At 43.8% G+C, this 12,500-nt stretch overlaps 1 protein-coding gene across 3 annotated transcripts in view; it reads left to right on the forward strand.

The window, feature by feature from the left end:
• siz (Brefeldin-resistant Arf-GEF family protein schizo) overlaps positions 1-12,500 on the forward strand; it is a 396,560-nt gene that overhangs the window by 143,553 nt on the left and 240,507 nt on the right. For 2 of the 3 annotated variants that reach the window (XM_086551000.1, XM_086551009.1), the window contains exon 2: positions 4,163-4,210. The exons of the other annotated variant lie outside the window; for it this stretch is intronic. In XM_086551000.1, coding sequence (XP_086407126.1) covers positions 4,163-4,210 — 48 coding nt within the window. The remainder of the gene's footprint in view (positions 1-4,162; positions 4,211-12,500) is intronic. 3 annotated transcript variants of the gene reach the window in all.

Raw genomic sequence — 12,500 nt, forward strand, 5'->3', positions numbered from 1 at the left:
TCTGTTTGAGGATGTTTTTTTTTACAAGGCGCCTTTGTTCCCAAAATGGCAAGGTGGCTTTCACTTAATTGTTTTGTTGTGCGTCTTTGCTCTCGCTTGAAATCGGGACCTTTGAAGATGAGTCTTTTTTCCTGCGTACGGAAGACATCGTGGGGAAAAAGGAAAAGACGAGATGACAGCGCTGGAACGGCAGTCCGTCAGCCGTCTCTCGTAATAAGAGGCGGAGGGATCTGAGGGACGTTCTGATGGGTTCTTCATTATGGCGAGGGCTTTTGGATGGGCGTGCAGTAGGAAAGGAACGGACCGGCGGTTCTGTAGTTTTGCGGAGTGCGTTCTGATTGGTTGGTCTGATGATGTTGCGAAGGTACTCTTGATGGGCTTTTAGTGGCATCCACGTCAGGCTGTGGCAGAGAGAGGGAAAAGGAGAGGATGAGGGAAATGACGGGAATGCGAAGGAAAGAGAACATGTTTACTGCTGATTCATTGGTACTTGGCGGTGTTACTTATGGCGGCCGTTTCCTTGTACACGTTTTACTGGAATGGTTATGAGGCTAGGGACCGAGACAAGCCCATTAGAGGGGATTTGAGGGGATTCTGATGGGTTTTCAGTGTTGTGAGGTTTTTTTTACGGACTTGCATAGAACGTTCTGGTAGTTCAACAGAGTTGCATAGGACGTTTCGAGTAATGTCTTATCAAAATGGCCAGTGCACTTTTCAGAATCTCTGTTACGAATAGTGTGATCACTTTCTGAATGTTGTCGAGGGTATTGGCGGCCGGCAGCAATCCGGTCGATTCCGGGAATAACTACAAGGTTTTTACGGAGCAAAGGCTATTTTTATGCAACTTGGCCATGGCCTTCCTTTTATGATGTGAGACCAAGGTAAGGTCAGCAGGAAGGAAGGAGCAGAGTAGCAGGAGCAGGGGCAGGGGGTGGGAGGAGGAGGAAACGGAAAAGAGGTAGAAAAAAAGGGGAGAAGGGGCAGTAGGAGGAGGAGAAGGAGAAGCCGAAGACGAAGGGGGGGGGGGTAAGGGGTAGTGATGGTGGAGGAAGAGGAAGAGGAGGAGAGTGAAGGTAAGGTTGAGGGATAGCAAGAGGGATAGGGAGAGGGAGACAGAAAGAGAGTGATTCCTGGTGATTCATTGATACTTTGCGGCGTTGGTTATGGTGGCACTTTCCTGGAACACTTTCTCAGTAACTAATTATTATCCCCGATACGGAGAGCTTGTACCTGATAGATGACACTAAACCAGACTTATCCATCAGTCCATCCAGTCAAACGAGAGAGCTTTGGGCCACGCGCAGTCGTTCATCCTAGCATTCTTGTCACATCCTAAGCCATCTTTCTCCAGTCAGTCCTGTCAGAGCAAGGTCACCGCATCCGACCAAGGTCCTTCGATCAGAAACGTTGCTCTTTTCAGTCAGAATCAGAAACGTTGGTCGGGCTGAACTTTTTTTTTTCTTTTTCTTTCTTCTATGAAGTAATATTGGGTAGTTATATTCACGTACCTGAATGATTGAGAATTAACCGTCTCTGAGGATGACTGCCGTTTGGCGTAGTTAAAAAAAAAGAAAACTGCACGAATATATTATTCTTGCCTTTACTCTACAAACGAATTGTGAGCATTATGCCGCAGCAGCAGAAACATCAAAGGAGTCCTTTCTTTTTTCGCCTTTTCATCGTAAGGGATCGTTAGTGAGGACGTGTCTTGCTTTCTGATCCAGTTTTTATTGATCTTGTTGTTCCTACTACTGTCATTTTTGTCATTATTATTTCTGTTGTTATTGGCGTTGCTGTAAAATAATTGTTATTGTTATTACTGTTAGTAGTTGTAGTAGTAATTGTGTTACTATCATTGTCGTCACTATATTTGTCGTAGTAATTTAAGGGATAGTAACGGTAGTATTGCTATTATTATCTGTGTAATTATTATCATTTCCTCTTCTACCTTCGTGGCATCCTGGCAACACTGGGTCCCTGGAGAGACCTTTGCCGTTTCCCGCTGCTGGCTGCACTGAGCACCACCTCATCCTCGGCCGGATATTAGAGAGTTAATCTGGTGAGGAGGTCGTGCGGGTGCCTCTACGCAAGCACCTTCTTGCAGGGTCGCGCAGGAGGAAACTCTGGGGAGGGGGAAGTGCTGGCTGTTGTCCAAGGGGAAGGGGGAAGATGGAGGGGGGGGGGGAGGCTCGGTGCTGTTCATGGGAGATAGTCATGACAAAATCGGTCTCCAGAGTGTGAGGGACGACCCTTCTTCCTCCAGAGACGCGGGTCGTGCGAGAGAAAAATGTCCGTGTTTAACAACGTGCCCTGAGAGAAGCCGTAATCCATCAGAAGCGTCATGAAGGAAACGGCTCTCCCGGAAAACTTTTGGGGCGGGAGAGAATCAAGGAGCGCGATTAGGGGGCGAGGGGAGTGATGCAGCTGGAGGGGGTGGGGTGGGAAGGGGGTGCGTGGGTCGTCGGGAGTTGCAAGGGGTCGTATCTGGCTCTGCGGTTGAGGAAACTTGAGTGACTGCGGCGGGCGGGGATGGGCAATCTGCAGAGCCATTTTAGAGGCTGCAGAGTGCTTGAGATAATCCTCGTAGCATCCGGGGAGGAGAGGCGGCGAGGGATAAAGGAGGGAGAGAAAAGGGAAGTGGCGAGAAAAGGGAAGAAAAGGCTGCTGCGAAGACGAAATGTTGCAGAAGGAAAAGAGGGAAAAGAGGAAGTCAAAAAGGATAGGACGACGGAGAGAAATGTGCAAGGAGAAAACGAAAGATAAGAATGAAAGAAGATTTCGCGATATGATAAAAAACGGAAGTCGGAGCTCAACGAGGGGAGCTCTTTCGTAACGCGTGTCAGACGAGGTCGAGAGGCACTCGCGCCGATGAGCAAGTACCGGTAACGCGCGAAGAAAAGGAGACTTCGCAGGATCTATAACGGGAAATCTTAAGACATTCCGAACGGACAGCCCTCGTCATGGAACGAAGAGGAGAGGGAGGAGGAGGAGAAATCGAAGATCCTGAAATAAGAAAAGAAGGAACAGTTGTAAGGAGTATTTTTTTGTAAGGATAAAAAACAGAAAATAAAAATAGGAAAAATAACACATAAGGAAAAGGAGAGTCAAAAAAATGATAAAGAATAGGACAGTGAGAAAAAAAACGGAAGTAAAAGAAGCCAAAAATGTTTGTAGAAGGAGGAAGAGATAAAATAGAGAGATACAAATGGCATTGAGGACAGACATACGGCAGAGAAGGAAACGTAGTTAGGCGTCCGGCAGGCCAGGAAGGGACGTCGCGGAGGGGCTTGCAACAGGCAGAGAGGAACAGGAGGAAAGGAGCAAGGTGGATTGGAAGATTCAGTGATGTCTGCAGGAATAAGAAGGATAAGAGATAGAACAAGAAAAGACGACGGAGAAGGATAGAATGGGATGGAGAGGCGTGTAGAGGATGGACTGCAGGCGGAAGGAAGATTCTCCCCGAAAGGGAAAGAGAATGAGGCTGACAAGCGAGAGGAGGCAGAGACGGAGGCGGGCAGCAAGCAGGGCCGAGGAAGGTGCCCGTGGCGCTGCCCGGAGCGGGAGGCTCTGCCATAGAGGATCACGGCGCCAAAATCAATAGTGGCAGCTGGAGTCAGCCGGGCCCCGCCGCCAGTAGCAGCCAACCAGCTAGCCATTGTAGTAACTGCTATCATAGCACTTCGCCCAGGGCAGCGGCGCTCACACGCTGCAGGAACTTGCTCTTTTTCTCCCTCCCTTCCTTGCTACTTTTTTTCTTTGACCATTATAGTTTTTCTGTATGTTTTATATTTACCGTGTTTTTGCACTCCTCTCTTTTATTTCCTGTCTCCTCTTTTCTCTCTCCCAACTCCCCCCCCCCTCTCTCTCTCTCTCTCTCTTTCTATCCTCTCTCTCTCCTCCCTCTCTCTCTCTCTCTCTCTTTCTATCCTCTCTCTCTCCTCCCTCTCTCCCTTTCTCCCTCCTTCCCCCTCCCTCCCTCTCCCTCTTTTACCCCTCCTCTTCCCTTCCCTCCCCCTCCTCACCTTACCCCATCTAACCTTTCCATTCCTATTTATCCTTCTCTCTCCTCAACCTCATCCCCATCCCCCCTTTTTTTATTATTTTGATAATCCCCCTCGCCATGCCCTTTTAACTGACCCCTTATTTTTATTTCAACCCGCAGAGACCATTCGGGTTATCACAGCAGTTACATCAACGGCATTCATAAAAGGTAGGTGTCAATTACCTCTTTTTCTTTCTTTTCCTTCTTTTATTTATTTTGAATGTCTTATCGAGCCGAACAGGCACCGCCGCGCCGCCAGAGTCACCGAAGTGCCACCAATCTGGCGCGATCGAGGCACGGGTGTCGTCTGCGCACGGCCTCGGTTGATATGATGAATAGACCTCGAGAAGAAGTTTCCCCCAGACTGTTGCCTCGGACCTGGAGCCGCTGCCTGGAATAGGGGGCCGGGTTTTCCATCTGCTCGCCCGGTCGGTTACTCCCGGACGGACGACCTTTTGACCTTGTTTGGGAGAGGTCGCTGCGTTGGATTCGAGGTGGACTTCTACTGGGCCTGGCGTTTTGGATTGAAGTTGATGTTGGTTTGATTTTGATGTTATTTTTTTGATGTTGGTTTGTGTATGTCGAGAGGAGATGGTTAGTCAGTCAATACAAAGTCTCGTCTATAAATATTGTTCGCTGTTTTTTTCCGCATGTGTTTTATTGTTAACATGATGTGTTCCGTAAATCAGGCCATGGGTAAATAAGAACAATGGACGAAGAAGAAAAGATGATGCAGGAGGGGGAAAAGAAGTAAAAATCAGAAAGGTAGAAAATATGTCAAAGAACGTGGAATATGAGAGAAGGAAAAGAGATCAAGGAAAGTAAAGGGAGGAGTATTGATGAAATTGCGAAAGAAAACACAGGCTTAAAAAGTAAAAAAATAAAAAATAAAAAAGCATAAAACCAAAAAATTACAAGTTTCATACGTATTCTGTTTACTTCCAGGGTCCGTTATATAATTTCAACCGAAACGATTTCTTATGCAAATTTTGTTAAGCGATTCTCTCTCTGCGCTTTCATTATTTTCAGTTTGCTGAGCAAAGCACAAAATAATTTTTGGAGAGGAAATTGGAAAATGGTGATTGCAGTGCTTTATTAAAGTTGTTTAGAGGTGTAATTATTCGACATTATACAGATTGCCTCATCGAGTGTGCAATGAGAACATCGTTATCGGTTTGGCACATTGAGTGTTGTTAAAAAAACTTTTGAAAACAATGAGTTCGAGATATTACTCATAGTGAGCCACTAGTCACTAGTTTGGCAGAAAAAGAGGAACACCATACTGGCCTATCTTTCCATGGCAGAATTCGACAACTATTCTTATCCGTAACCATATCTTTATTCGAAACTGTAGCGTAGTTTCAATGTCGTCGGTGGCTTCAGCATAGTTATCGATAGTGAAACCGCGATAGTAGCTGAGATTGCGGTGTGATTGCTGGGGTGTTTCAGTAGGGCCTGGGACGATAATGGCGGCGATGAAGGGGCGATGAAGGGATAAAGCAGGAGGGTATCTTCGGCGGGGTTCGGTCCCGGTGTCGTTTCGTACGGGTCGTTTCATTTCCGGTTTGTGTCTCGTGTGATTGGGTGGAATTTAATGTACTTCCCCCTTAAAAGCCCACATCTCCCCCCTTTCCTAGTCCTCTCCTCCCCCTTAAAATCCCACATTCCCTCACCCTAGCACACGCCCTCACCCTGTAATTGATGATTAGGGAAATATATTGATGATAACATGAGTAATGATAGTGATGATGGTAAGAGTATATATCGGTAATTAATTAGACAATCATTCGCTACACACACTGTGACATAACACTAATGATTAAGGAAGAACGTGATGTAAAAACGAAATATTATAGCGATGCAGGGAAGGATGTAACATGATATGCTTGACGATCATATGTTACACGCAGTTTCGTAACTGTCTTGATTGGAGAAATGATGATTAGGAGAATAAGGATATACACATTACATATTAATGATATACTTGAATATCATTCCTTATTTACGGTATTTCTGTTTCTTGAAAAATTGCATGTTTTTATTACTTAATAAACTTGAAAGTTATTTATGACCCAGCGTATTTTCATTTCTTAGAAATGACATGCAGGCTCCGCTGAGATTAGGTCCTCCATTGGTGTCGTAAACTGGCTGTTCCGCCGAACGAATTGCCACCCCAGAGACCTCGGACTAGAAGAAAACCTGTTGCTCCATATATTTCGCGTAGTTTCGAGGTGGCACACTGACAATGACCCAGTAATACGGCCGCGTCATAGATCAACAGACTAGGTATCACATGTTGACGGGGTGCATAGAAGGGGGAGGGGGTGTGGGATTTTAAGGGGGAAGGGAGGACTAGGAAGGAGGGAGATGTGGGATTTTAAGGGGGAAGGGGGGACTAGGAAGGAGGGAGATGTGGGATTTTAAGGGGGAAGGGGGGACTAGAATGGGGCGAGATGTGTGATTTTAAGCGGGAGGAAGAAAGGGTATGTGGAGATTTTAAGGGGAGGGAGAACGAGTACTAGGGTGAGGGGATATGTAGTTTTAGGGGGGAGGGGAGGCCTGGGATGGGGGGGATATGGGATTATCGGAGTAGGGAGAGGACTAGGAAGATTGACAGAGGGGAAAGGGGGAGGGGATGTGGTGAGTAACGTGGCCGTGGCGTCAGTTGTAATTCTTCAAGGTAATGACTACGAAGCTGAAGGTCTGAAGGTCGTCGTGTCCATCTTTTTTTTTATCCTTGGTTGCTGGGTGATCTGGCTACAGGGGGAAGGGAAGAGAGAGTTCTTTCTGTCTATCTGTTTATCTATCATTCTCAATCTAAGTAATCTAGCTATGTATCTTTTTTTTTTACATTGTCAGTATTAGATAAGTGTCATATTAAGGTAAGGACACGCTGTCGGCATGGAATAGGGTCAGCACGTAGCAAATCCTTCCTGGTAAAGATACGGATGGTGATCGTGCAAATTATGGTGAGTGTTGCATAAAGCGACTTTATTGTCTCTTCGAACATGATACAGAAAAAGGAGCCTCATATATTTTGCCACAGGTTTCAAAGTGGAATAGAAGGTTAGATTTGACGTTTTCATTTGCTACAACGATAGTGATTATTGATAAGGAAAGGGTTGGAAAGTAATGATGCTTAATGGAAGAAGTCGTTTTTCCACGCGAACTGACCACTTGCTCTCGCGATGTGGTGATGATTGCATGGCTGGATTGCAATTGAGGAAGTGATGCTATTGATGTATGGTGTGCGGTTTTAGAGAAATTATGGCCTTTGGTGTTATGTTATGTTGATGTGATGATGAGTGCCACGGCGAGGAGGGAGAGACAGAGTGGAGTCATGGCACAGGTGTGAGTCGCAGGTGTTCCTCGTACATAGGACCGACGGAGGTTCTTGCCTCACGTTGGTCGAAAATCGTATACTTGGATGTGGGCTGCACGGCTGTAATGCGAGTTAGAGCACTTTATGGAAACCCGGGTCGCCGATGCTCTCGCGTTTAATGCTCCGGATTATAATTGTGTAATTTCTAGTCCTAGTTACATTTCGTATCACGTGAACAATAATTTCCCACGCCCACTGGGTCTTAGTGATGTGGAGTGATCCTTTAATTTCAGCTGGATGGTTCTAAATGCTTTTCATGTAGGAGGCACAGTGTGTGGAAATATTTCAACTTTTTTTTTTACATTTCTGGAGTTTAAATACCATGACGCTTGCAATAAAGATATGCATAGTAATCTCACTGTTCGACAGGCTATAGGCAAAATTGGACGCTAGGGGAAGAGGGAGGTAGACGGTGGAAGGGGCGTAGGGGTATGTGGAAGGGAGGAAGGGAAAGATAGAGGAAGAGAGGAAGAGGAATGTAGAGGGGAAAACATAAAGGGGAAGGGTGGGAGAGGGAAATCGAATCGGGAGGTAGAGGTGAGATGGGGGCAAGAAGGGGATGCGATGAGTGTGTTCGCGTGTGTTGGTGGAGGGTGTGAGTGTGAGTCAGCCAGTGCCAGAGTATGCAGGTGTTTCTGCCATTGCCATGGATTGGGAATAGGTCAAATGCTAATGAGTCTGTCACAAGTGTGTAGTAGTGACGCCTGTGGGCCTTACGTCGAAGGATTTGGGGGGGGGGGGTAGCAGAGGCCTCGTTATACCACGGGGTTCGAGTGCCTTAACGCGTGCTTGGTCCTTAATCGAGGGCCTAATGGCTCTTTCCCTAGACCGTTTTCGGACAGCGCTGGCGGTGCTTTGCGGTTTATCAATTGGACAAAATAGAATAGATGAAATGAGAAGGGAATACATTGTGGTCTTTTGATGAAGCGCGTCACTGAGTATTGACGTTGTAATTACGTTTGGGAGGGAAAATTGCGACCCAGTTTGTTTCAGAATTCATGGCACGCTGCCCGATGGCTGAATAATAATGCACAGAAGGTCGGATGGCTTCCCGTGCGCTGTAGAATACATGATTTCTCTTTGGGTCTCTCGTTTTTTATTGTGTTTTTCTCTCTGTCTTTCTCTCCGTCGGTGTATTTTCTCTTGCTTTGTTTGTAGGTTTCCTCTTGCTTCGTTTACTTCTATCTATCTATCTATCTATCTATTTATCTTTCTCTCTCTTTCCCTCTTTCTCTATCTGTCTATCTATCTATTTATCTATCTTTCTCTCCCCCCCCCCTCTCTCTCTCTCTCTCTCTCTCTCTCTCTCTCTCTCTCTCTCTCTCTCTCTCTCTCTCTCTCTCTTCTCTCTCTCTCTCTCTCTCTCTCTCTCTCTCTCTCTCTCTCTCTCTCTCTCCCTCTCTCCTCTCTCTCCTCTCTCTCTCTCTCTCTCTCTCTCTCCTCTCTCTCTCTCTCTCTCTCTCTCTCTCTCTCTCTCCCTCTCCTCTCCCCCCCTCCTCTCTCTCTCTTCTCTCTCTCTCCTCCCCTCTCCCCCCCCCCCTCTCTCTTCTCTCTCTCTCTCTCTCTCTCTCTCTCTCTCTCTCTCTCTCTCTCTCTCTCTCTCTCTCTCTCTCTCTTTCTCTCTTTCTCTCTCTCTTTCTCTTTCTCTCATAATTTCACACATCAGTAGCGTATGTTCCTGTATAAACTTCCAAGAAATTGTGATAAAATCTCTCTGTGCCATGAGTCACACGTTTGCGTAATGTCTAGGTTGGGAAGAGGGAAAAGTAGGAAAGGAAGTGCACATAGGAAAATAGCAGTGTCCGCTCCTAACAGAAGGTTATGTGGTAATCGTATATGGTAATGTGAAGTAAATACAGATAGGCTAGAGCGAATGTTTAACACGTGCCAGTAAATAGACAGTTGAGGTCAGGACTTATTATTACAAATATGTCATTAAATCTGTAGAAAAAAGGCTTTGTATCGTGTTTTATTAACATAAACTCATTACCCAGCTTTAATAGGCTATGCTCATTTGATAATGAAGGGAGATTGCGATTGTAATCAATTGGCGCTACACATAAGATACGCACACACACGCAAACGCACACACACGCAAACTCAAACACACGCAAACATAAGCATAAAACGCGCACGCGCACACACACACACACACACACACACACACACACACACACACACACACACACACACACACACACACACACACACACACACACACACACACACATACATACACACACATACACACACACACACATACACACACACACACACACACACACACACACACACACACACACACACACACACACACACACACACACACACACACACACACACACACACACACACACACACACACACACACACACACAACACATACACACACACACACACACACACACACACACACACACACACACACACACACACACACACACACACACACACACACACACACACACACACACACACATACACACACACACACACACACACACACACACGCACACGCACACGCACACGCACACGCACACGCACACGCATACACGCACACGCACGAGATCTCACCCAGACCGTAAAGGGACCCATAATGCACAGTAACGTTCGTGATTTTTCGGCCTGGCACCGGGAGGGGCAGCGGAGAGGGCTCGGAATAAAGGCGAATTGAGGGAAAAGCTTGAGCCAACACTGGTGCTCCTATGGCTTTTCAAGGCGGGAAAGAGAACGTAAGGAATCGCGAGGTTTCCCGCATTTCTCTTTCGGTGTTTCCCTTGTGGCTAGATATTTTTTAGCTTGCGGCCAGGTATTCTGAGATGCTCTTTGGAATAATTAATGTTCTTTGCGTCTGTGTCTCCGTATGTGTCTATATCTGTAACTGCTTCGGTGTTATGTTTGTCTGTCTGTTTCTGTATATGTAATGTTTATGTGCGTGTATATGTATATAAAGTATATATATATATATATATATATATATATATATATATATATATATGTTAATATGTATATATGTATGTATGTATGTATGTATTTATGTACGTTTGTACGTTATCAGATTTCTCAATTTAAATTCGTTACCGATGAAAAGTAAGAGAAAACGGAGAAACCACACTTTGCCTCGTTTTCTTTGGAAGTGAAGAGGGTGACTAAAATGTAAGACTTGATTCAGTTTGCGACGAATTCTAACGAAACATCAAATTATTAGAATTGCATTGGAATTAAAAGAAGAGAATACGAATATTATATACAAACCATTTCATATTGTAGGAATATTGGCACATACTGTTATGCTTAATTATCCAAATAACAACATAAATGACGGCATGGCCCTTCTCAGATGTATACAAGATTTAATTACAGTGATTTTAGAAAAAAAAATGTGATAGAAAAAAAGGTTAGAATATCATATAAGAAATTACGCTTACAACATTTCTCAACTGAGATTCTCTCACTTTAAAGACACAACAGAAAATTCTTGAAATTGCAATCCCCCTTCTCCTATTATTGCAATATAAAGCGACTTATGAGAATGTCATGAGAGCGAACTCGGTTCTATTGGCCTTAACATCGTTAGACAGTTAATTAAATGATTACTTTCCATTCAGGAAATAACCCGACCCTTGGCAGGTCAATCGCGGATTGAAGACTGGCTAATACCGGTTATTGCGCATACGTGCAGCTTTTGCTATGATATAGTTTATATATAGTTTTTATGCATACACATAATTTGAGAAGATGCTCACATAGATATACCTATATATACATATATGTGTATATATGGACTGATATACTGCTGATGATTAATTTCAAAATTATATACACACATGAAAACCATACAACGAAACAGTTTTATTATGGCCATTTACTGATATTTCTGTTATATCTATTTTTATTATTATTGCTTCTTCTTATTATTACTGTGATTTTGTTATTGTTACTATTGTTTTTATTATTATTGTTATCATCATCATCATCATCATAATCATTATCACATCAACATCATTTTATTGTTATTCTTCTGTTATTATTGTTATTATTATTATTACTATTATTATTATTATTATTATTATTATTATGATTATTATTATTATCAACATCATCATCATTATTATCATTATTATTATTACTATTGCTATTACTATTATAACCCTTATCATTATTATTGTTGACGCTTGTGTAAACGTACATAAAAACAAAAAACTAACGCAGAATCCCTTCTGAGTCAGTCGAACAAAAGAAAGAGGCACGTGTTTAGCCTTGCAAGGTTATCCTGAGAGTCCAGAAGCCGAGGGGAAAAAAGGGGGCGAATCCTAGTCCCAGGCATTCTACCGCATACCAGCAAGATCCCTCGCCCTCTGTCGCTGGGAGAGTCCGTCCTAAGTGGCACCGTTGTTGCTACGTGTCCAAGTTTTGATCATCTTTTATTTATTATTTATATTTTGGTTTTGGTATTGATATTATTATTATTCATTTAATTTATTATTTTTATTTTAACAATCTCGGGTACCTTTAGCGGTGACTTCTTTGACCCTTCCACCCCTCCCCTTGCACCGTTGTTGGTACGTGACCTATTTTAATTATCTCTTGTTTTTTGTTTATTTATATTTTTTATCGTTATTGTATTATCATCATTATTATTATTATTATAAGTAGTAGTAGTAGTGTCTATTTCTTATTTCATTTTATTTAAATACAATCTTGGGTACCTTTGGCGACTCCTTTGACTCCCCCCCGCGACTCTCAACCGTTACAGATTGTGTTTGTCGCCGAATTGTGGTTGGTCTTTTGCCGAATAAGGGAGTATAAATGATATGCCGAGTAGCCCTGCCTTGTTAGCCTGCCTTGACAGACTTTAATCACGGGAAGGATGTTGGGTTTCGTTTTCTTTTTTCTTTTTTTTTTCTCCAGCTGATTTAAGGGAGGATATGTTCAGGAGGTTTTAAGGATAGTTGGTTGATTGGTAGATGTGTTGGTTGTTATAACTTTTGATAGCAGATTGTATTCCACTTTTCATGGACTTCATATATATGGTACAGCATAAACAAACACTTAAGTGTATACGTATTATTATCA

The sequence above is a fragment of the Penaeus japonicus genome, unplaced genomic scaffold, assembly GCF_977035675.1.
Source record: "Penaeus japonicus unplaced genomic scaffold, GWHDUDI00000001_assembly GWHDUDI00000024, whole genome shotgun sequence".
NCBI lineage: Eukaryota > Metazoa > Arthropoda > Malacostraca > Decapoda > Penaeidae > Penaeus > Penaeus japonicus.